Below are 26,343 nucleotides of genomic sequence, written 5' to 3'. Positions count from 1 at the left end.
TTTACGCCAGTCCACTCTACGCCACTCCACTCTCTGCCACTCCACTCTACGCCACTCCACTCTACGCCACTCCACTCTACGCCACTCCACTCTCTGCCACTCCACTCTATGCCACTCCACTCTACGCCACTCTACCCCACTCCACTCTACCACACTCTACTCTACCCCACTCCACGCCATTCCACTCTACCCCACTCCAGCATATGCTGTTCCACTGTACTATTCTCTACTGTATACCACTCCACTCTACACAGTTCGACTGTGTGCCACTCCACTGTACATCACTGCACTCTCGGACAGTCCACACTACACCAATCCACTCTACCACACTCCACTCTATGCCACATCACTGTACAACACTCCACTCTACTCTGTTCCATTGTATGCCACTCCGCTATACGACACTCCAGTCTATACCACACTTCTTTACGCCAGTCCACTCTACACTATTCCACTCTACTCAACTGCACTGTATGACACTCCACTCTATGTTGTCTCACTCTGCCATTCCACTGTATGCTTTTGCACTGTATGTCACTCAACTCTATGCTTCTCCTTTATACGCCACTCCACTGTACGACACTCTACTCTACGGCACTCTACTCTACTCCACTCTACTCTACGCCACTCCACTCTGTGTCACTCCACTGTATGCCACTCCACTGTATCCAACTGCAGTGTACGCCACACCACTCTACCCCACTCCACTCTATGCCACTCCACTCTATGCCACTCCACTCTACGCCACTCTACTCTATGCCACTCCACTGTAGGCCACTCTATGCTATTCCACTCTACACCGCTGTACTCTATGCCAGTCCACTGTACGCCACTACACACCACTACACTATACATAATCCTCTCTGACACTCCACTCTTTGCCACTCCATTATATGGTACTCCACTCCACACCATTTCACTGTAGCACCACTCTACGCCATTCCACTCTATGCAGTTCTCCGGTATACTACTACATTGTACCTCGTTCCATGGTAAGCCTCTCCACTCTACGCCACTGCACTCAGTGCTACTCCACTGTACGCTAGTGCACTTTACCACACTTCATTCTGCTTACTCTTCACTACTCCACTGTGCTATTCTACTGTACATCACTCTACTCTACGCCACTCCACTTTACAGCACTCCACACCACTCCACTCTACCCCACTCCACTGTACTCCAGTCCACTGTACACTATTCCACTGTACACAACTGCACTCTACGCCACTCAGCTCAATGCTATTCGACTCTATGCCATTTCACTGTACGCCATTCCACTGTATGCTATCACTCTGTACACTACTCCACTGTATCCCACTCACCACTCCACTGTACACCACTGCACTGTATTCCACTCCTCTGTATGCCACTCCACTCAACACTACTCTACTGGAAGCTAATTCAGTGTATGCTAGCCTACTGTACACTATTCCACTGTATGCCACTCCACTCTACCCCACTTCACTCTACGTCACTCCACTCTATCACTCCACTGAACGCTATTCCACTGTACGCCACTCCACTCTACCACAATACACTCTACGCCTCTCCACTCTGACACTCTCCTGTACGTCATTCCACTTTATGCTATTCCACTGTATGCCACTCCAATCTACACTACTCCACTGTACCCTAGGTCACTCTGCCACTCCACTCTACGCCAGTCAACTGTACGCCACTGCACTGTATGCCAGTACATTGTACACCGCTCCTATCTACCCCACCCCTCTCTACCCCACTCCACTCTACAGCACTCCACTGTATGCTATTGCACTATAGGCCACTTCACTCTACAACACAGCAGTCAACACCACTCCACTCTACAACACTGTACTCTATGCTTTTCCACTTTACGTAACTCCACTCTACCTCACTCTATGCTATCACTGTACACCACTGCACTCTATGCCACCCCACTATATGCTACTCCATTCTACACCATGCCACTCTACGCTACACCATTCTACGCCACTCCACTCTACCCAACTCCACTCCACACCACTCCACACCACTCCACTGTGCTCTGCTCAACAACACTACACTCCATTCAAAAACACTTCACTCTTCTCCACTATGCCACACTATATTCCACTGTATAGCACTACACTGTTGAACAATGTGCTCCTGTCAATGCTAGTGTACAGCACTTTCCTTTACTCAATAGCACTTTATGACATTGTACTCCACTCTATGCTGCTCCAGCCCAGTTAATATACTCTACGCTATGAGACACTACTCCACTGTACTCTGCTACTGCACTCTGTGCTATTTTATGTTACTCACCTGTACAACAATCTATCCCTCTCCATTCTAGCATACAATAGCACACTCCACTCCACTGAACAACACTTTCATCCATTCTGTGATACTCTGCTCTAAGACACTTTCCAACAAGCTACAACACACCACTTCAATCCACTGTACCACACACCACTCTACGACACTTGACTCCACTGTTGACTACATCATTCCACTGTACCTGACTCCATGCCTCTCTACAATAGAACAAGCTACTCCACTCTATCCTACACCAGTCCACTGGACTCCACTGCACAACACTTTACCCCACTCTGTGGCATTGTACAACACTCCACTCTTCACTGCCCCCTCTGTACACACTGTATTCAACTCGATGCAAATCCACTCTACGAGACGATATTACACTGTGTGCCACACTACACTATACAACACTGTACTCTGCTCTATAACCCTCAACTCTACAACCCTACACCCCTGAGTAAAACACTTTACTCCACTCTGCAACACACCATTCTACTCTACTGTACAAGACGCCACTCCAATTTGAAACATTTTACTAAACTCTACAGTATAATTGTCCACTCTAGCGCACTCCAGGCGACAGTACCGTACAACATGCCACTGCACTGTATAACAATTTATTCCACTGTACACAACAACACTCCCCTCGACTCCACTCTACACCACTCTATCCCACTCCAGTATGCTTTACTCAACTCTATGCCGTTTCAGTCTACGCCACGCCACTGTATGCTATTCCACTGTACGCCATTCCACTCTACAACAGTGCATTGTATGACACTCTCCTCCCCTCTACTGTACCACACTCCACTTAAAGACACTCCAGTCAATGACAGTGAACTCTACGATTTGAAACACATTTTTGGTACAAATTTAAAATCTTGAAATTCAAAGAAAAGACCAAAGGTTAACCCATTGTTATAGTTAGGAAAACTTATTTTTTCTATACAAACCAAACTTAAAATATACAGTACCAATTCTATAGTTATATCTTCAGTTTTTACATTAAGCACCACCTTTAAAGTAATATAGCTTTATTTATTGTTCAACTACAAAACAAACTTAAACTACACAAAAAGAAAAAAATTAAAATTTCTACGTACACCTTTAATTTATTTAATGTATGCAACACCTTCAAATGAAACTCGCGCACCTCCATACACAGTGTACTCAACTCGGCAGTCACATTACATTAACTATAACTTGCCTCTCTATCATGAACTGTATTCTCACAAAAGATGTAATTTACGATATCATAACTATTGTTGTAAATACTAATATTTTAAATGGTAAAAGGGATATAATATAAAGGGGTATAAGCAGTGCATGGAGAAGGTGCCAGTTATAGGTAATGTAGGCTGCCTGTTATAGTTGAATACACTGTGTAAGGAGGTGTGCGAGTGATAATAATTTGAAGGTGTTGCGTAAATAATTATAGCATAAGCTTGTGTCTCATTCCAACACCTAAATAGCCTCTCTTTAATCTTTATTTTTTTTCAGTAAAAATATGACACACACGCTCACACATAGAGAGAGATAGAAAGATATATAAATAGATCCACATTTGTAGAAGAGTTTTAGGTCAGTCTTCTTCTAAAACTGGTCTGTATGACAGTCATTTACACTGTGCCGCATGGAGCAGTGGCTCCGGCCACTTCAATCATTGGCTTTTTTGACTTGTGAGTAACTGCATTTGTCTGATCACATGAACCCATCTGTCTGAAAACGGGTGCGTTCAGTGCCAGGGATAACGGGTAGATTTCCATTTTTTCCTGTTTACAGGGCCCCTTTCATTTCTATCTTTCTCATCTATTTATTTTTAGGTATTAGAGCATATGACAGCTTCCTAGATAGCACTAATGAACCCTTTTCTTACCGCTAACTTCATCTATTGTCTGCGTCATCCCAGGTGACCAGTGCCTCTAAACCAGGGCACCATCATGGAATGGTATTGTCCATAATGTATAATTGTTTCACCATTCCAAGATGGCCAACTTATTAGTTCTAAATGGGGTGGTTGTGCTGGTACTTTAAAACAATATGACCATTTTTATAATACCAGTGCAAAATGGCCACCATTAACTATATGTAATTGCATTTATTATTGCATGCATATGACCGCATGCATTTGTGGTGGCGTTTGTGTGTGTTTTATTGTGGCTGTGTATTTAGGTGAATGCAAGAATAATCAGTGGGTGGATGAATGGCTGAATGGGGGCAAGGATGAATGATAGAGTGCATGTATGAGGAACTTGCATTTATACGTCAGACCTGGTTACATTGCCCATGTTTGTTTTCAAATTGTGAGAAGTCTCTTTTTTTACACTTAGGATGGCGAAGTGTATCTGAATAATGAAGCGAAAATCATCAAAAGTGACCTCATCGCCAAAAATGGGGTAATCCATTTCATTGACCGGATACTGCTGCCGTACAACCTCCAGGCGGGGGACACCCCGCTCCAGTTCGCTCAGGTATGTGGTACCCAATAACCAGGGTCATGGGAGTAATGCTGCAGTGAAGCGGCCGCTGCTGATAGTCACCTGTGACGTCACTCTTTACAATGACATGTTACAGATACACCGATGTTAGTTAATCTTTGAGTAGGTGTGGTCTCACTGCCCCATGGCTTCTGCAACATAAAATGCTTGTTTTTTATAACACCCATGTAAGCACCTTCAGTGTATCACTGGGGCTTCTCCTCAAACATGCAGCTGCAACCACAGCCATGCACCTGCATCACAGTCTTGCGGCTGCACCACAGCCCTGCAGCTTCACCAAAGCCATACAGCTGCATCACAGTCTTGCGGCTGCACTACAGCCCTGCAGCTTCACCACAGCCATGCACCTGCATCACAGTCTTGCGGCTGCACCACAGCCCTGCAGCTTCACCAAAGCCATGCACCTGCATCACAGTCTTGCGTCTGCACCACAGCCCTGCAGCTTCGCCACAGCCATGCAGCTGCATCACAGTCTTGCGGCTGCACCACAGCCCTGCAGCTTCACCAAAGCCATGCAGCTGCATCACAGTCTTGCGGCTGCACTACAGCCCTGCAGCTTCACCACAGCCATGCACCTGCATCACAGTCTTGCGGCTGCACCACAGCCCTGCAGCTTCACCAAAGCCATGCAGCTGCATCACAGTCTTGCGGCTGCACTACAGCCCTGCAGCTTCACCACAGCCATGCACCTGCATCACAGTCTTGCGGCTGCACCACAGCCCTGCAGCTTCACCAAAGCCATGCACCTGCATCACAGTCTTGCGTCTGCACCACAGCCCTGCAGCTTCGCCACAGCCATGCAGCTGCATCAAAGTCTTGCAGCTGCACCACAGCCCTGCAGCTTCAGTACAGCCCTGTAGCTTCACCACAGCCTTGTAGCTGCACCACAGCACTGCAGCTTCACCACAACCTGACACCTTCACTTACCACTCGCCCTGGAGCAGCACCTCACTCATGGAGCTGCGCCACGTCCATGCAACTGCTCCACACTTGTGCATCGGCACTGTACTCATGCAGTAAAATCTTACTCGGATCTGCACTACAACCATGCAGCTTCACCACACTCATGTAGCTGCACCACACTCATGTAGCTGCACCACACTCATGTAGCTGCACCGCACTCATACAGCTGCACTGCACTCATGTAAATTTTTTGAACTCATGCAGCTACACTGCATTCATGTAGCTGCACCCCACTCATGTAGCTGCACCGCACTCATGCAGCTGCACTGCACTAATGTAGCTTTACTGCACTCATGCAACTGTCCCGCACTCATGTAGCTGCCCCGCACTCATGTAGCTGCACCACACTCATGTAGCTATACCACACAGATGCAGCTGCACAGCACTCATGCAGCTGCATGGCATTCATGCAGCTGAACCACACTCATACTGTAGAACCACGCTCATGCAGCTGAACCACACTCATGCAGCTGAGCCACTCTCATGTAGCTGAACCGCACTCATGCAGCTGCACGGCATTCATGCAGCTGCACAGCACTCATGCAGCTGCACGGCTTTCATGCAGCTGAACCACACTCATGCTGCTGAACCATTCCCTGGCCTCCATCACCAGAGCACTGCTACCTACCCAAGGCCACCCTCATCACAGCAGTGCTACCTCCCCCAGGCCACCCTCATGAGAGCAATGCTACCTCCCCAGACTCCCATCATCAGAGCACAGCTGCCCCCCTTTTGCCTCCATCATCAGGTCACTGCTGCCCCCCAGGCCTCCATCTTCAGAGAACTAAAACATCCCCCAGGCGTCCATCATCAGAGCAATGCTCCCACCCCAGGCCTCCATAATCAGAGGACTGCTACGTCCCGAGGCCACCCTCATCAGAGCACTGCTGCCTTCCTCTGCCCTCCACCATCAGAGCACTGCTACCTTCCACAAGCCTCCATCATCAGAGCAATGCTACCGCCCCCTGGCCTCCATCATTGGAGCACTGCTACCTCCCCAGGCCTCCATCTTCAGAACACTGCAACATCCCCAGGCCACCCTCATCAGAGCACTGCTGCCTTCCTCTGCCCTCCATCATCAGAGCACTGCTACCTTCCACCAGCCTCCATCATCAGAGCAATGCTACCGCCCCTGGCCTCCATCATTGGAGCACTGCTACCTCCCTCTTGCCTCCATCATCAGAGCACTGCTACCGCCCCCCCAGCCTCGCTCATCAGAGCACTGCTACCTTCCACAAGCCTCCATCATCAGAGCAATGCTACCGCCCCCTGGCCTCCATCATCAGAGCAATGCTACCGCCCCCTGGCCTCCATCATTGGAGCACTGCTACCTCCCTCTTGCCTCCATCATCAGAGCACTGCTACCGCCCCCCCAGCCTCGCTCATCAGAGCACTGCTACCTTGCCCAGGCCTCCAAATCAGACCTCTGCTCACTTGCCTCCCTTGCCTAGGTCGCCATCATCAGGGCACTGCTACCCTCCCCTGGCGTCCCTCATCAGTGCACTGCTACCTCCCCCTGGCCTCCATCATCAGAGCAATGCTACCTCCCACTGGCCTCCATCAGAACACTGCTACCTCTCACAGGTCGCCATCATCAGAGCACTGCTACCCTCCTCTGGCGTCCCTCACCAGGGCACTGCTACCTCCCGCTGGCCTCCATCATCAGAGCATTGCTACCTCCCCCTGCACTCCTTCATTAGAGCAATGCTACCTCCCACTGGCCTCCATCAGAACACTGCTACCTCTCACAGGTCGCCATCATCAGAGCACTGCTACCCTCCTCTGGCGTCCCTCACCAGGGCACTGCTACCTCCCGCTGGCCTCCATCATCAAAGCATTGCTACCTCCCCCGGTCTCCTTCATCAGAGCAATGCTACCTCCCCCTGGCCTCCATCAGAGCACTGCTACCTCTCACAGGCCCCCATCACCAGAGCACTGCTACCTCCCCCGGCCTCCCTCATCAGATTATTGCTACCTTCCCCTGGCATCTCTCCTCAGAGCGCTGCTACCTCCCCAAGGCCACCATCATCAGAGCACTGCTACCTTCCCTTGGCGTCCCTCAACAGAGCACTGCTGCCTCCCCCAGGCCTCCCTGATCAAAGCACTGCTGCGTTTCCCTGGCGTTCCCCAACAGAGCACTGCTGCCTTCCCCTGGCGTCCCCCAACAGAGCACTGCTGCCTCCTCCTGGCCTCCATCATCAGAGCACTGCGGCATCCCACATGCCTCAATTATCAGAGCACTGAATGTAGGAGAGTAGGATCTGCTTCACATGGGTACCCCCACTTTTTGCTGGTGTTTCACTGTTTTTCGACATTAGTCTGGCTGTGGCCCTGCTAATTAGGACCACAGCCTAGCTGCTTCCTCTCTAAAATGGTTTCCATGTACATTAGGTACATCTCTAATTGGATTCCGGAGTGCCTTATAAGCCCCTAGTATATGGTATACTATGTACCTAGGTCACAGGTACCTCAGAGGCCTACCAGGGGCTGCAGCATGAATTATGCCACCCCTGGGAAGCACTCCAAAATGGCACCACATGTCTGCTACTGCAACCTGGGTAAGGGTGTGCTTGCACCCCTTACTGTGGTATAGGCTACCTATATCACTACCTTATACAGACACATATAAACCTATAAGCCACTCCTATGGCAGGCCTTAACAATCCTGAAGGCAGAGTGCTTGGTTTTATGTGAGAGGGTGCCCAAGCATGAGCTGAGCCCCTCTGCAGCATTCGGAAATACTTCCTTATGCCTGTTCTGTGATACAGCCATACCATATACTCTTAAGTGCATTATAACCTCGCAGTAAATGCTAACTTTGGAATGGCTGCATCAAAACATGTCGTATTTGGTGTCAAACGCTTTGGAATACTACCCCCCTGCCAGTTCTGGCGGCGGGGGTAGCATTCCACCCTTCTAGAGGGAGAGACATGTTCACACTGGCTCAACTCGGTTAAATCCTTTCAAAGCCCTGGCATCACAAAAAGGATGCCACAGACACGGGTCTGGCTCCTGCTGCTGGGGCAAACTCCGGCAGGGGAGGCCTGGACAATAGGTTTCCTGTCACAGGGAGGTGTAACCACCTCCCCAAACAGGCTGATGTGTATTGGGGCAGGGTGGGTGCATTCACAGAATGCTTTTGAGACACTGCCTGGGGCACACAGGTGTCCCTGTGCATAGCCCAGTTCAAACCGGTTGCAGGGGCACTCAGCCCCTGCTCTGGTGTGAAACTGGACAAAGGGGAAGGGGTGTTATCACCCCCACCCCAGGCCCACCCATAGGTGGGGCCTTAGAGTTAGTCCATCCCCTAAACTTAGTATAAGTATAGGAACCCCGTCCCTAGGACTTTAGATTACCCTGGATGAACCTCTGAAACATATATCCTGGACTCTTGACTTTCTATCTCGAATAGAAGACGGAAGAAATCTCCCTTGGGGTCAAGGAGTGACTCCCCTGCTTGGCAGGCACCAAAGAAGCAACTCACCGGTCTGCATTGCTGAAGCTCCCACCGGACGCCGAAGTCTCTGCATCCCCAGAGGTAGATTAACAGACTTCCCTGAGGCTACCCTGAGTCCATAGCAAAGCTGAGGCCCGTGGCTATCGTGGGTAACGTGAAACCATGACCCCTGGACACCATAAACTTTTGGAGCAACAACACCTTCCTGGTCATCCTCGAAGTTGTGCTTTGGGCTCCGAGTAGCCCCAGCCTTGAGCACCTCCTGCACTGAAGATTGTTGGCCTCCACTCCACGAGTGACCCGTGGGCCAGCTCCAAGTGCGACCGCTCGAGGCTCCTTCGCGATCACTAGCCCGTTGGCTAGCAGGTCCCCACGAAGGCAACTCCGCATCTACTTGTGCTTTTCTGGTTGCTCCAGACTTGCTCTTACTTACCCTCACTGGGTGAGTCCATCAGACATTGCTGGTCTGCACCGCAGTCCTTTCTCTGATTTCCTGAGAGGTTGTGGTAAGTGCAGACCTACCAGTACAATGCTTGTTTGGAAATGATCTGGAAACTTCAGCTTTGGCTGAAGTGGAACTCAGGACTCATGCAGAAATGTTAGGGATCCCTGCACATGTCTTTGCTGTGACTAGGTCACAGGCTAAAATGTCAAAATCTGGACAGGCCCTGGATCCTGGAATAATGGACCAGGTGCCTCACAAGAGGAGGAGCAGTAGGGTTAAGGCAGAGCCTTCCCACCTGCCTCAGGAAACTGATCAGTCTCCTCAGGGAGATGATCTTGAGCCTGAAGAAGGAACTGTCCCAGAGGAGCTTGAACTTGATCAGGTTGAGTTCTTGGGGACATGGGGCCCTTCCAGGTCTGATTTGAGCCAGGAACACAAACCCTGCCCCTCTCTTGAAACCCTCAGACAGCAAGCTGCTGATGAGGCTGCTGGGAATGCTAGTGGCACCCATAAAGTTTATTGGGATGATGGACTCTTTTACTCAGAGAGTAGAGACCCCAAGCCTGGTGCATCCAGGAGGTTGGTTATACCTCTGAGGTTTAGGGGTTTCCTATTGACACTAGCCCATGATATTCCCCTAGCAGGACACTTAGGCCAGAACAAGACTTGGGACAGAATTGTTCCTCACTTTCACTGGCCACACATGTCTGAAGACACAAAGGAGTTTTGTCGCTCCTGTGTAACCTGCCAAGCCAGTGGCAAAGCAGGTGGCACTACAAAGGCCCCCCTGATACCACTACCTGTGGTGGGGGTTCCCTTTGAGAGGGTTGGGATTGACATTGTTGGTCCCATGGATCCTCAAACAGCATCTGGGCACAGGTTTATACTGGTGGTAGAGGATCATACCACAAGGTATCCAGAAGCTATACCCCTAAGGACCACTACACCACCTGTAGTGGCAAGAGCTCTCTTGAGTGTGTTCTCAAGAGTAGGTTTTCCAAAGGAGGTTGTATCTGACAGAGGTGCAAACTTTATGTCAAGTTACTTAACTGCTATGTGGAAAGAGTGTGGAGTGAAATGCAAATTCATCACACCGTATCACCCACAATCCAATGGTTTCGTTGAAAGGTTCAACAAAACCTTAAAGGGCATGATTAAAGGACTCCCAGAGAAGCTTAGGCGAAAATGGGACCTTCTCTTGCCCTGCCTTTTATTTGCATACAGGGAGGTGCCTCAGAAGGGGGTTGGCTACAGCCCTTTTGAACTTCTGTTTGGTCACCCTGTCAGGGGTCCATTGTGTTTGGTGAAGGAATGATGGGAGTTACATTTCAAGCCCCCAAAGCAAGACATAGTGGACTATGTACTTGGTCTCCGCTCCAGGATGGCGGAGTACATGAAAAAGGCAAAACAAAACCTTGAGGCTAGCCAGGAACTGCAAAAAGCCTGGCATGACCAAAATGCTGTACTGACCGTTTATCAGCCAGGACAGAAAGTGTGGGTGTTGGAGCCTGTGGCCCTAGCAGCTCTCCAGGACAAGTGGAGTGGACCCCACACTATTGTTGAACAGAAAGGGGAGGTTACTTACTTGGTAGACCTCGGAACCCCTAGGAGTCCCCATAGGGTTCTCCATGTGAACAGGCTGAAGCCATATGTGGACAGGGCTGACATGGGCTTGCTCATGGCAACTGATGAGGGACAGGAGGTAGAGAGTGACCCACTCCCTGACCTCCTCTCACAGAACCCTGATGATGGGTCAGTTGATGGTATAGCATTGGCAGGCAGCCTCACTGCCCAGCAGCAAACTGATTGCAGACATGTTCTCAATCAGTACAGACATATGTTTTCACTGACTCCAAGTCAGACTACCTGGTGCACTCATGAAGTGGGCACTGGGGACAGTCTGCCTATTAAAAATAAGATTTATAGGCAACCTGACCATGTCAGGGACTGTATCAGGACAGAAGTCCAGAAAATGTTGGATCTGGGTGTGATTGAGCCCTCAGATAGCCCTTGGGCTAGTCTAGTAGTCCTTGTGCCAAAACCTCACACCAGTGGTGGAAATAGAGAGATGAGGTTTTGTGTGGACTACAGAGGCCTCAATGCAGTCACTAGGACTGATGACCATCCAATACCAAGGGCAGATGAGCTTATAGATACTTTGGCCTCAGCCAAGTACCTTAGCACATTTGACTTGACAGCTGGTGTTAGAATCGGGGGTCTCTGGTTGGCGCAGGTATGCACTTGCGACAAGCAGGGACCCTCTCCTCTAAGTCAGGGCAAAGGATTACTCTCAGACAATAACCCCTGCTCACCCTCTAGGTAGTGTGGCGCGAGGAGTCAGGCTAAACTCTAGAGTACATAAGGTTAAGCATTTAGGATGTCCCACAACAATCACCAACCCACCACACAGAGACACCATACTGTATTTATAAAAATAAAGTTTCTTTATATAGACTTCTTCAAGCAGGCTTTAGTTACAGTCTTTAACTTTTAAATACGGTTCCAGTTACTTGTTTGTAATGTTTAAGGATGCCACAGTTCTTCAAAATGCACGGTTTGGGTGCAATCTGCACCTCTTGGGGGTCAGTGCGCGTCGAAGTGCCGTCCGTACGGGTTGTACCGCTGTTGGTACGCGTCGTACCGCTGTTAGTACGGGCCGTACACTCCTCGGGACGCTTCCCCCCTACGTCTCACACTTCCCGCGTGAGCAGGCGTACGGGGACGATGGCGTACAGGCAGTACGGGCCGTACGGGTGATGGTACGCGTCGTACCGGGGCGTACGCTCTTCGGGACGATCCCTTCAATGGTTCACGCTTCCCGCGGGGGTCAGCGTACGGGGACGATAGTCTCCAAGACAGTACGGGCCGTACAGTGGCCCGCGAGGACGCGTACCGCTCCGGGGGATGCAGCCGTACGCTGCAAGTACGCTGGGGCGTTCGAGGCGCACAATACCTTATTTCTTGATGGCGAGTTCGGGGCGGCCTTGGCAGTCGTAAGAGGGGCGTCCCACATCGCGGTGCAGTCCCGTTTGGCAGAGTACAAAGATGCGTGGTGGGGCACCTCGGGACTTCGAGGCTCGTCTCGATGTTGGTGGAAGGTGGGGCGGCTCGGGGGTGAATTCAGCGGCACGGCGCTGCAGGCGTCGTCCAGAAGCGGCGAACTTGGGTGTCGTCGGTCCTTGCGGTGGACTCTACGGCTCGGGGGCCACAGAGGCTCGTGGCTCAGATCAGACAGTCCTTCCTAACGGTGCGAGCTCTGGCTCGAGGGGGCAGCAGCTTACGTTGTTCAGGCCAGGCGGGGCAGGCTGTCACGGTGCTCACAGCGGCACAGTCGTGCAGGGGTCACGTTGCTCAGCGGGATGAGGGCACCCAGGCTCTCTGGAGTCAGCGTTTAAGGGCAATTCACCAGTAGCAGCTCAACACATATACTCTTAAATGCATTATAACCTTGCGGTAAATGCTAACTTTGGAATGGCTGCATCAAAACATGTTGTGTTTGGTGTCAAACGCTTTGGAATACTACCCCCGCCCCGCCAGTTCTGGTGGCAGGGGTAGCATTCCACCCTTCTAGAGGGAGAGACATGTTCACACTGGCTAAACCCGGTTAAATCCTTTCAAAGACCTGGCATCACAAAATGGATGCCACTGCCACAGACACGGGTCTGGCCTCCTGCTGCTGGGGGAAACTCCGGCAGGTGAGGCCTGGACAATAGGTTTCCTGTCACAGGGAGGTGTAACCACCTCCCCAGACAGGCAGATGTGTATTGGGGCAGGGTGGGTGCATTCACAGAATGCTTTTGAGACACTGCCTGGGGCACACAAGGTGTCCCTGTGCATAGCCCAGTTCAAACCGGTTCCAGGGGCACTCAGCCCCTTCTCTGGCGCGAAACTGGATAAAGAGGAAGGGGTGTAACCACCCCCACCCCAGGCCCACCCATAGGTGGGGCCTTAGAGTTAGTCCATCCCCTAAACTTAGTATAAGTATAGGAATCCAGTCCCTAGAACTTTAGATTACCCTGAGTCCACAGTAAAGCTGAGGCCCGTGGCTATCGTGGGTAACGTGGAACCGTGACCCCTGGACACCGTGAACTTTTGCAGCAACAACACCTTCCTTGTCATCCTCGAAGTTGTGCTTTGGGCTCCGAGTAGCCCCAGCCTTGAGCACCTCCTGCACCGAAGATTGTTGGCCTCCACTCCACGAGTGACCCGTGGGCCAGCTCCAAGTGCGACCGCTCGAGGCTCCTTCGCGATCACTAGCCCGTTGGCTAGCAGGTCCCCACGAAGGCAACTCCACTTCTACTTGTGCTTTTCTGGTTGCTCCAGACCTGCTCTTACTTACCCTCGCTGGGTGAGTCAATCAGACCTTGCTGGTCTGCACCGCAGTCCTTTCTCTGATTTCCGGAGACTTGCCGTTGCCAAGGCTTGTTGGGTCCTTCCTGGTTGCCGACACCGCAGCACTTGACAGACTTTGTGGGGCAGCTCGAATCCGGCTCGTGGACTTTGTCTACGCCTCCTGGACCTCAAGGTTGAAGAGTCAAGACACTCGACAACTCACCTGAAGCACCCGACATCTGTGGGCATTGGTCCATCCTGCCCTAGGTCACTGGCAAGTGACCCATACTCTGTCCCCTCTGCTTTCAGGTTCCTTACATCCTAGATCCAGGCTTGGATCTCTCCGGACACTTCTCTTCGCGGCAGCAGCTGTTCTTTGAAGGCTTCCATTGGAATCAACGACGCGACCCGACACGAAAAGGCACCTATGCACCCGGCTTCCCTGGGTGAGGTAACTCAAGTACTCCGGTACTCTCGAGGGTGCTAGCCCTAGAACCGTCTAAGTCCAAAAGGGTTTGGTCCTAGTTCGATTTGAAGTGTCCCTAATCTTTAAAATTCCAATCGCGACATTCCCCATAGAAAGTAATAGGAACCTGCGGTTGTGTTTCCACACTGCATACGGCTCCCATGGGTCCCCGACGTCCCTACCTTGGATGGTTCCTTGGGGTCCCAGAAATTCTAGAGGTAATAGGCACACTGCCTATTTCAGTTGTGGTTCTTATATCATTTTTTTTATATGGTTTGGTACGCCCCTAGGGCCCAAACGTGTATTTGTGCTTTTACTGATGCTTAAACACTTGTAACTAAAGTACTTCGAACTCCAGTCTCATAAAGAGACTAGAGGGGTGTGATCTATCTTAAATACATATATTTTGAATATATACCTGGTGTGGTTGTCTTTTCATTTGATCATTCAAGAGATTATAGACTGGTAAAACAAGCTGTTTTACATTCCTTCAAGACTTAGCCTGAAGGCTGCTCTCCATAGCTACCACTAGGATAGCTTCCATATAAGGTTGTCTTTAACCTATCAACATAAGGGGTTGTTTGGACTGATACAAGGTGCCCACTAGAACTAGTGGATAGCATATATCAGGCCACCTTCTCACACTGAAGCCTTCCCCTGGCCTCCTTCATCAGACCTCTGCGCCCCTTCCCAGGCTGCCTGGTCTTCCAAAGGGTACAAAAGGGGGTGGTGATGGACGGAGCATCAGAACCAATCAAACACTCACACCCAGTCAACAGATCTGGGTTTGATCCATCACCGTTCTTTAGCCCACTCTGCCACCCCAGTTCAGACATGGCCATATGCAAATCAGTCTGACCCTGAGCCTCATGGGAACAGTCCAGCCCGAACTGCCAAGCCATGCCTTCCCTGGACCGGAAACAAGCTTCCTAGGACCGGTTTCTGGCATTTCAGCCGTCTTCAGCCAGGCTTGCTTGAATCCAGTGGCAAAGTGAGCAAGGGACTCACGTCTGAGCATACCCTGCCAACTTATGGCAAACAAAGCGGTACAAAAGGGGGTGGTGATGGACGGAGCATCAGAACCAATCAAACACTCACACCCAGTCAACAGATCTGGGTTTGATCCATCACCGTTCTTTAGCCCACTCTGCCACCCCAGTTCAGACATGGCCATATGCAAATCAGTCTGACCCTGTGCCTCATGGGAACAGTCCAGCCCGAACTGCCAAGCCATGCCTTCCCTGGACCGGAAACAAGCTTCCTAGGACCGGTTTCTGGCATTTCAGCCGTCTTCAACCAGGCTTGCTTGAATCCAGTGGCAAAGTGAGCAAGGGACTCACGTCTGAGCATACCCTGCCCTTCCAAAGGGTACGCCAGGATCTAGCGCCTCACTTTCACACTTCACACTTTCATTCTCGGCACAAGGATGTCATCGCTCTAGTGTGAAGAAGAGGTAGCACATACGTCTTGGCAGGTGTGAGGCTTGTGACGTAGGGATGGGCAGTGATGGGCACGTGGTATGTGTCAATGCTGATGATGCTGGACACAGACTGAATATTTGTTGTGGTGACAGTCAGTCTTTTCTTCTCTCCCACAAGAGACCCAACAGTTATGTCAAAAGTAGCAATGTGTTAGAAAGTAAGTGTGTAACTCAGTACAGCTGATCTATACCACCACACATGCAACTGTATGTAGATGCACACACGTGTAGGATCTGGGCATGGTGCCATGTTCAGTCTGTCCAGCAGCACGTGTACTGCTAACGGTTTGCCATTGGTGACCACTCGCCACTTGGACTCCAGGGACCTGTGGGCCTAATGATGACACTTGGCTGTGCAGAGACCCCTGCAGTGCTGAGACCCCTGCAGGGCTGAGACCTCTGCAGTGCTGAGACCTCTGCAGTGCTGAGACCTCTGCAGTGCTGAGAACCCGGCAGTGCAGAGGCCCCGGCAGTGCTGAGACCCCTGCAGTGCTGAGACCCCTGCAGTGCAGACACCCCTGCAGTGCTGAGACCCCTGCAGTGCAGACACCCCTGCAGTGCTGAGAGTACTCACGCGTTGACAGGACACCCTGGGATGACAGTACCACACTTATCAAGAGCCTGGCACAGACCGAAGAGTGCACAGTGTTTATGGGGGTGGGGGGGGGGCATTGTGCCCTGCAAGAGCAGGCTGGGGGGCTCTGTGCTCTGCAGGAGCAGGCTGGGAGGGCACTGTGCTCTGCAGGATGAGGCAGGGGTGTTCTGTGCTCTGCAGGAGGAGGCTGGGGGTGTTCTGTGCTCTGCAGGAGGAGGCTGGGGGGCACTGTGCTCTGCATGAGCAGGCTGTGGCGGCACTGCGCTCTGTAAGAGCAGGCTGGGGGGCACTGTGCTCTGTAGGAGCAGGCTGGTGGGGGTGGGCTCTGTGCGCTGTAAGAAAAGGCGGGGGGCACTGTGCTCTGCAAGAGCAGGCTGGGGGGCTCTGTGCTCTGCAGTAGCAGGCTGGGGGGCACTGTGCTCTGCAGGAGCAGGCTGGGGGCACTGTGCTCTGCAGGAGCAGGCTGGGGGGGCTCGGTGCTCTGCATTAGCAGGTTGGGGGCACTCTGCTCTGCAGGAGCAGGCTGAGGGCACTGTGCTCTGCAGGAGCAGGCTAGGGGGGCACTGTGCTCTGCAGGAGCAGGCTGGGGGGCACTGTGCTCTGCAGGAGCAGGCTGGGGGGGCACTGTGCTCTGCAGGAGCAGGCTGGGGGGCACTTTGCTCTGCCGGAGCAGGCTGGGGGGCACTGTGCTCTGCCGGAGCAGGCTGGGGGGCACTGTGCTCTGCAGGAGCAGGCTGGGGGCACTGTGCTCTGCATGAGGAGGCTGGGGGGCACTGTGCTCTGCCGGAGCAGGCTGGGGGGCACTGTGCTCTGCCGGAGCAGGCTGGGGGGCACTGTGCTCTGCAGGAGCAGGCTCGGGGGTACTGTGCTCTGCAGGAGCAGGCTGGGGGGGCACTGTGCTCTGCCGGAGCAGGCTGGGGGGCACTGTGCTCTGCAGGAGCAGGCTGGGGGGCACTGTGCTCTGCATGAGGAGGCTGGGGGGCACTGTGCTCTGTCGGAGCAGGCTGGGGGGCACTGTGCTTTGCCGGAGCAGGCTGGGGGGCACTGTGCTTTGCCGGAGCAGGCTGGGGGGCACTTTGCTCTGCAGGAGCAGGCTGGGGGGGGGCACTGTGCTCTGCAGGAGCAGGCTGGGGGGGGCACTGTGCTCTGCTGGAGCAGGCTGGGGGGGCTCTGTGTTCTGCAGGAGCAGGCTGTGGGGCACTGTGCTCTGCAGGAGCAGGCTGGGGGGCACTTTGCTCTCCAGGAGCAGGCTGAGGGGCTCTGTGCTCTGCAGGAGCAGGCTGGGGGGCACTTTGCTCTGCAGGAGCAGGCTGGGGGCGCACTGTGCTCTGCAGGAGCAGGCTGGGGGCACTTTGCTCTGCAGTGGCAGGCTGGGGGGCACTGTGCTCTGTGTTGTGGGGGCCACTGGGGCCTGGGTCAGGGGTAACCACGGCGCGCAGCGAGCACGGAGCCGCGAGCACAGAATCACACCACACCAGTGCTGTGGCTGGAGACCTCGCCCCCGAGCGGGCCGGCTCCCTTTATTGGACCCCGCAGCTCACGCCTGGCCTGTGGATGACGTGGGGTGATTGCAACGTGGCCACTAGACCATCAAACATTACATCCCTATCCAACTTTATCCAAAACAAAAAGAAAAAAGAACTTCCCACCCCACAGGACAAACCACTGTCACAACCCCTTTGGCTGGGCCCCGGGTTGGGCCTCAGGTTGTACCTTCTCGGTGAGCTTCGCAGGGGCGGACTGGTGATGGGTCCGCCAGCTGGGGCAGAGCTGGCCATGGGTGTCGTGATGTCCTCGGGTCCCCTGGGTGTGGCGGGGGGTGGGGTGCTTGTCAGTTCTTCCGTGTTGCTCACGGGGCGGTCCTGGGGTATTTCTTTGAAACACGAGATGTTGCGGGACACTTCCTCGCCTCCCTTTTGAGCGGTGACCATGGTCCCATGGTTGGCGGTGACTGTACAACTCCCGGGTTCATAGTTGGTCCTAAATTTTCCTCCGGGCGGCGGTCTCTTATGAGCACGGTGGCCCCTGTGCGGATTGTCCTTTCAATGGCTCGCCGCCGGTGGCTTGCTCGTTCATTTCGACGAGTCCTTCGGTCTTGTGTCTCCTCCTCCCTCAGCAGGGGCGACGCCCAGCCTGGGCACGTGGGGAGTAGGTCTCTTCATGGGCCATGGAGCATCAGGGCCCACGGGCTCCTCTGGGTGGTGCAGTGTGGGGAACTCCTGTACTCCCGCAGGAACTCGTGAAGACGTTTCTCTGGGTCGGCATGTTCAACGCCCGCGATACGGAACACCTTGTTCAGTGTGCGCATGAAGCGCTCTACGTTGCCATTGGCCTGCGGCCATTGGGGGGTTATTCGTCTATGACGTATCCCTCTTTGTGCGAGGAATGTGGCGAACTCAGCCCCTTGAAACGGTGGTCCGTTATCGCTGCGGATCTCTTCCGGGAATCCGAACATGGCAAACGTCTTCTCAAGAACCGGTGCCACGTGGGCGAAGGCTGTGGACGCCACTATCTCCACTATGGGGTACTTCGAGAAGGCATCTACCAGTACGAGGGTGTGTTTCTATTAGAAAAGGTAGACGGACCGGGAGGGTCGGCCGGGGTCAGGAGGAGAGGTCTCCGGGGAGAACCGTCTCCAGCGATCGTACAGACAAGTAACTTCCCCCCCACAGACAGATACCACACACGGATAAGGTTCAGTGTTCTTTATAAGCACTTCTTAAGGTACGGTTGAATGGTACAAGGAGGTCTGGACTCAGGGGTCCCCTCGATTCGAGTCTCGCAAGGTAGGAAAGGGGGTAGCGGGACAGTCTGTTTACCAGTCAGGTAGTTCGGATGAGATGATGAGCTCACAATCCTCGAGCTTGGTGGTTAGGTGGTACGGGCCGCGGCAGCGCCAGCAGGTCCCGGTGATGATGGTCGTTACAACGGGCCGCGGCAGCGCCAGCAGGTCCCAGGAAGACGGTCGATGTACGGTCCGCGCCAGCAGGTCCCGGTGAAGATGGTTGTTACAACGGGCCGCGGCAGCGCCAGCAGGTCCCAGGAAGATGGTCGATGTACGGTCCGCGGCAGCGCCAGCAGGTCCCGGTGAGGATGGTGATTGCAGAAGGCAGCGCCAGCAGGCAGAACGATGGGTCACAAGAGCGGGCTACGGCAGCGCCAGTAGACCGTCAAGGCTGAGTTCACTCGGGGTCTCTCGACTCCAGGATACAACTGCCTTCCTGCTCCGGAGCTGCCCCAGTTATAGGGCTGGTGCCCTTTGATGTCCGGACCCTCGCACTTGGAGGTCGGAGGGTCCGGGATGAAGGTGTCCAGACACCCAGCAGGGGGTGGAGCCAGTGCCTGGGGGAGCTGGGGGCGATCGGCACCTGGCGGGGGAGAGCCTTTGACACCTCGTTCTCCCATTGACCTGCCAAGTGGTCCGCTCACCTCCTGGGTGGATGGTGGTGCCGGGATGTCGGGGCCGGCCAGGCCCGGGGTTGGGGTCGGGGTGAGGCCACGCGGCCGCGTGGTGCAGGGCCCAAGATGGAGGCTTGACCCGGCCGGGGAAGCCGGTGGGGCTGGACCCCGTGATGAGTAGTGGTCCGAGGGCAGAAGATCCGTCGGGAGACGGGGTACAGGTGCTTGTCGCGGGGGTATGCCTGGTGGGCCGGAGCTCGGGCCCTGTCGTGCGGGGAGGGAGCAAGCCCTCTGTGTGGCCTGTCCAACATGCGTCCCCCCCAGCTGAAGGCGGGGAGAGTCACCCATCTCCTTGGGGACTCTCTTCGTCGAGGCGGAAAAAGCGGGACAGGCCATCCGCGTTGGCGTGGTCTTGGCCTGGTCGGTGCTCCACGGTGAAGTCCATTCCCTGCAGGGAAATGGACCAGCGCAAGAGTTTTGGGTTCTCCCCCCGCATCTGCATCAGCCATTGCAGGGGTCGATGGTCGGTTTGTACCCGGAAGTGGGTACCGAAGAGATAGGGTCGGAGCTTTTTGAGGGCCCACACTACTGCAAATGCCTCCCTCTCGATGGTGCTCCAACGCTGTTCTCGGGCCAGGAGACGTCGACTGATGAAGGCCACCGGCTGGTCATGACCTTCGGGGTTCAACTGAGAGAGGACAGCCCCGATGCCGTGGTCGGAGGCGTCGGTCTGCACCACAAATTCCCGACTGTAATCGGGGGCCTGGAGCACAGGGGCGGTGCACAGGGCGGCCTTCAGCTTCTCGAAGGCCGCTTGACAATCAGGAGTCCAGTTAATCCGCTTCGGTTGGTTCTTGGACGTGAGACCCGTGAGGGGCCCCACGATGCTGCCGTAGTCCTTCACGAACCGCCGGTAGTAGCCGGTGAGCCCCAAGAAGGCTCGGACCTCGGTCTGGGTGACGGGGGGCTGCCAGGACTGGATGGCCGCAATCTTAAGTTGTAGGGGGGCCACCAGCCCGCTCCCCACTTGGTGCCCAAGGTAGGTCACAGACCCTTGGCCAATTTGGCACTTGCCGGCCTTAATGGTGAGGCCGGCCCGCTGGAGGGCTTGTAGGACCTCTTGGAGGTGACGGAGGTGGTCGGACCAGTGGCGGCTGTATACAGCGATATCGTCCAGGTAGGCAGCGCTGAACTCTTCGAGCCCCGCCAAGACCTGGTTCACAAGGCGTTGAAACGTGGCGGGGGCATTCTTCATGCCAAAGGGCATGACCTTGAATTGATAGTGGCCATCGGGGGTAGAGAAGGCTGACCGTTCCTGAGCCCTGGGTGTGAGGCCGATCTGCCAGTAGCCCGCTGTTAGGTCGAAGATACTAAGGTAGCGGGCGGCCCCCAGCCGGTCGATCAGCTCGTCTGCTCGGGGGATGGGATGAGCGTCGGTCCGGGTGACAGCGTTCAAGCCCCGGTAGTCGACGCAGAATCTCAGTTCAGGTGCGGTGCCGGGGGCAGCGGCTTTGGGAACCAATACAACCGGACTGGCCCAGGGACTGTCCGAGGGCTCGATGACCCCGATCGTGAGCATCTTGGCCACTTCCTCTTGTATGCAGGCCCGTACCCGATCTGGTACGCGGTAGGCCCGGTGTCGGACAGGGGGACTGTCCCCGGTGTCTACGTCGTGCAAACACCAAGGGGTGACCCCGGGGGTGAGGGAGAACAGGGCAGCGAACTGCAGCAGGAGGTTCCGGCAGTCCTGGCGTTGCTCCGAAGTGAGGGCGTCAGAGAGCCGGACCCCGTCCACGGAGCCGTCATTCTCCTGAGTCTTCAGAAGATCCGGGAGGGGTTCGGAGTCTTCCTCTGCCCCACTGTCCGTAGCCATCAGGAGGCTGAGTTCTGAGCGCACAAAGTGTGGTTTGAGTCGGTTGGTGTGGAGGACCCGAAGGGGGTTCCGGGAGGTCCCCATGTCGATGAGGTAAGTGACGGGGCTTTTGCGCTCGACCACTTTGAAGGGCCCCGTCCACTTATCTTGCAAGGCACATGGTTCGGTGGGGGACATCACCCATACCTGCTGACCAGGCTCGAATTCAACGGAGGAGGCATTGTGATCATACCACCTCTTCATGTCCTCCTGGCTGGCCTCGAGGTTCGCCTTGGCCATCTCCCTGAAGCGCCGGGTCTGGTTTCGTAGGGCCAGGATGTATTTGAAGACGTCTGGAGGGGTTGTTAGGGGGGCCATCTCCCAACCTTCCTTGACTAGGCTGAGGGGCCCTCGCACAGGGTGCCCGTACAGGAGTTCGAAAGGGCTAAAACCGAGGGACTTCTGGGGAACTTCCCGGTAGGCGAAGAGGAGGCACGGGAGTAGTACATCCCACTGGCGACGGAGGGGCTCTTCCAATCCCCCAATCATCCCCTTGAGAGTGCGGTTAAAACGCTCCACTAGTCCGTTCCCTTGGGGGTGATAGGGGGTCGTGAATCTGTAGGTGACCCCGCATTGTTGCCAGAGGGACTTCATGTATTTGGATATGAAATTTGTGCCTCGGTCGCTGACGACTTCTCGGGGGAAGCCTACCCGGGAGAAGATCCCCATTAGGGCCCGGCCAACCACCGGAGCTGTCACGGTCCGTAGGGGCACCGCCTCGGGGTAGCGGGTGGCATGGTCCACTAGCACTAAGATGAACCTGTGTCCTTGTGCCGTGCGGGGGTCCAGAGGCCCCACAATGTCTATCCCCACCCTCTCGAACGGGGTGGTGACCACAGGGAAGGGTTGCAGAGGGGCTTTCAGCTTCCGACCACTCTTCCCGCTGGCTTGGCATGTGGGGCAAGATCGGCAGTGGTTCAGGACGTCATTCCTCATTTTTGGCCAGAAAAAATGGGTCACTAGGCGACTGTACGTTTTGTCCTGGCCCAGGTGTCCAGCCAGGGGGACATCGTGGGCTAAGTTGAGCAGAAAGTCTCTGAAGCGGAGAGGTACCACCAGAACTCGACCGGCCCCCAGCTCGGCGATTCTTTGCTCGCTGTAGAGCAGGTCGTTATCCCAGTAGACCCAGTGAGTTCCGGTGGCGTCCCCTGCGTTTTGGGCGCTGGCTTGTTGGCGGAGTCCCTCGAGGGAGGGACAGGTCTTTTGTTCCTGGCGGAACTGTTCTTGGGTGGGCCCCCCTTCTTGACGCCACTGAGCCAGATCCGGAAGGTCCTGGGGTTGCGCGTCCTCTTCGGTCGTCGGGTCCGGGAGGCCGGCCTCGCCGTTGCCCTCTACTGGGGCGACCGGGGGCGGAGGTGCTGGCCATTCGGGTTCTTCTGATCGGGGGGCGGCACGGGCGGCCATGGACCGGGTGGTTATGCAGGCCCAGTCCGGGAGGCCCAGCATCCCCAGGTGCTCTCTTCTCTCGACGGTGGCCCACGGGGAACTCTCGAGATCATTCCCCAGGAGGCAGTCCACGGGGGCATCGTCCCGGACCGTCACTTTCAGCAGGCCGGAGACCCCTCCCCATTCGAATGGGACGCAGGCCATTTTACACATACTCTCAGAGTTATCTGCCGCGCGGACGGGGCAGAGAATGTTCGGCAGGATCTGCTCGGGCTTCACCAGGTGACAACGGACGGCCGTCACACTGGCGCCGGTGTCACGCAGGGCCTCGGCCCTCTGTCCATTAATGGTCACCCACTGACCGTATTTCCTGGTGTTGGCGGGTAGGGGAGCCCGCGGGACCATGTCTCTTCCCCCTAAGCACGCCAGGACCATGGCGGCCGGTTCCCACCCTTGCTGGGCCGGCTCATACTCTTCGGGTTCCTCCGATAATCGCTCTTCCCCCAGGGCGGCGGCCGCTACCTGGCAGGGCTTGGGTGTTTGGTTTAGCGGGCAGCTCGGGTCATTGGCGTAGTGGCCTAGTCGCTGGCACCGGTGGCACGTGACGTTGGCTCGGAACCCGGGCCGCAACGGGGGGTTGCCCCGGCCGGCCGGAGGCGGGGTGCTGGCCACGGGTGTTGCTGGCAAGGCGTCTCTCCCTCGACCCTGGCCCCCTCCTCCTCCCCGAGGACGGTGCTGGCCTTGGCTGCTTCTGTTCTGGTCGTGTGGCCCTTTCCGGCCCACTCGGGTGCTTTCCCATCGGTCAGCTTCGGCGGCGAGCTGCCGGGGGTCAGTCAGCTTACTGTCGAGGAGGTGCTGCCTGAGCTCGACGAAACAGTTGTTTGACAGGTGCTCCCATACCATAAGGTTGAAGAGTTGTTCGTAGGTGGTGACCTGACTCCCCTTGATCCAACCCTCGAAGGCACGGCTGAAATAGTTCACGTATTCTACCCAAGTTGTACCTGGGATCCGGGTGCAATCTCTGAACCTCTGGCGGTACATCTCGGGTGTGAGGCCGTAGCAGGTGAGGAGGGCAGCCTTCATGTGGTCGTAGGACGACATTTGGTGATCTGGGAGCTGCAGTAGGGCATCGCGACCCTCGTTGATAAACCTCCCCCAAAGTCCGGCTCCCCAATCACTCCGGTCGATCCGGTGGGAGGTCATGGCGATCTCATAGGCTTTAAACCATTGCTGTATGTCGTCCTCTTGGACATACTCGCGGACAACATCCTTGGGGATATGGACTTTTTTCTCAATTGGCCCCGGGGTGTGTGGTCGCTCAGGCACCCCCAGTTCCTTATTCTGTTTTCGCAGTTCTATCTCCGCTAGTCGGCGCTCGTGCTCGAGCGTTATTTTTTTCTCCTCCAGCTCTCTCTGTCTCTGCTTCTCTTCTCGTTCATCTCGGAGCCGCATGTGCTCGAGGTTGAGTTTCTGTTCAGCTAACTTGAGTTCCCCATCCATCTTGAGTCGTGCCATCTCCAACTCGTGTAATCTGATTCTGTCTCCTTCTCGGATCTCCTCCTGTGAGAGGCCCGTTCCCCGCTCCTCGGGAGCCGTGGCGTTCCCCTCTGGTGTGATGCTGTTTTGGTCTGGTGTGACGCTGCTTTGGTCGGAGGGTCCTGCGACCCCAGTTTCTGTCCATGACTCAAGGGCGCGCTTTAGATCATCCTTGGTACTTAGGCCGGTGGTAGCAATGCCAAGTTCTATGCAAAATTGTCTCAGTTCGCGGTGGTTGTATTCTTCTAATTTCTCCATTTGGAATTTCTCGGTGGGGCTGCTATCTTTGGTCGACATCGTGTTTTTGTCGTGGGGTGAGCTACTCTCTGTACGATTACGCGTTGATTCGGATCGCGCCGCTGGCCACCAATGTTAGAAAAGGTAGACGGACCGGGAGGGTCGGCCGGGGTCAGGAGGAGAGGTCTCCGGGGAGAACCGTCTCCAGCGATCGTACAGACAAGTAACTTCCCCCCCACAGACAGATACCACACACGGATAAGGTTCAGTGTTCTTTATAAGCACTTCTTAAGGTACGGTTGAATGGTACAAGGAGGTCTGGACTCAGGGGTCCCCTCGATTCGAGTCTCGCAAGGTAGGAAAGGGGGTAGCGGGACAGTCTGTTTACCAGTCAGGTAGTTCGGATGAGATGATGAGCTCACAATCCTCGAGCTTGGTGGTTAGGTGGTACGGGCCGCGGCAGCGCCAGCAGGTCCCGGTGATGATGGTCGTTACAACGGGCCGCGGCAGCGCCAGCAGGTCCCAGGAAGACGGTCGATGTACGGTCCGCGGCAGCGCCAGCAGGTCCCGGTGAAGATGGTTGTTACAACGGGCCGCGGCAGCGCCAGCAGGTCCCAGGAAGATGGTCGATGTACGGTCCGCGGCAGCGCCAGCAGGTCCCGGTGAAGATGGTTGTGACAACGGGCCGCGGCAGCGCCAGCAGGTCCCAGGAAGATGGTCGATGTACGGTCCGCGGCAGCGCCAGCAGGTCCCGGTGAGGATGGTGATTGCAGAAGGCCGCGGCAGCGCCAGCAGGCAGAACGATGGGTCACAAGAGCGGGCTACGGCAGCGCCAGTAGACCGTCAAGGCTGAGTTCACTCGGGGTCTCTCGACTCCAGGATACAACTGCCTTCCTGCTCCGGAGCTGCCCCAGTTATAGGGCTGGTGCCCTTTGATGTCCGGACCCTCGCACTTGGAGGTCGGAGGGTCCGGGATGAAGGTGTCCAGACACCCAGCAGGGGGTGGAGCCAGTGCCTGGGGGAGCTGGGGGCGATCGGCACCTGGCGGGGGAGAGCCTTTGACACCTCGTTCTCCCATTGACCTGCCAAGTGGTCCGCTCACCTCCTGGGTGGATGGTGGTGCCGGGATGTCTGGGCCGGCCAGGCCCGGGGTTGGGGTCGGGGTGAGGCCACGCGGCCGCGTGGTGCAGGGCCCAAGATGGAGGCTTGACCCGGCCGGGGAAGCCGGTGGGGCTGGACCCCGTGATGAGTAGTGGTCCGAGGGCAGAAGATCCGTCGGGAGACGGGGTACAGGTGCTTGTCGCGGGGGTATGCCTGGTGGGCCGGAGCTCGGGCCCTGTCGTGCGGGGAGGGAGCA

The 26,343-nt window shown here is 55.2% G+C and overlaps 1 protein-coding gene across 1 annotated transcript in view; it reads left to right on the top strand.

The window, feature by feature from the left end:
* Nucleotides 1-26,343, top strand: part of STAB1 (stabilin 1) — a 1,212,756-nt gene that overhangs the window by 873,392 nt on the left and 313,021 nt on the right. The window contains exon 50 of the mRNA XM_085624210.1: nucleotides 4,611-4,751. Coding sequence (XP_085480336.1) covers nucleotides 4,611-4,751 — 141 coding nt within the window. The remainder of the gene's footprint in view (nucleotides 1-4,610; nucleotides 4,752-26,343) is intronic.

The sequence above is a fragment of the Triturus cristatus genome, chromosome 9 (genome assembly GCF_964204655.1).
Source record: "Triturus cristatus chromosome 9, aTriCri1.1, whole genome shotgun sequence".
NCBI classification, from domain to species: domain Eukaryota; kingdom Metazoa; phylum Chordata; class Amphibia; order Caudata; family Salamandridae; genus Triturus; species Triturus cristatus.
This window is presented reverse-complemented; position numbering and strand designations above follow the sequence as displayed.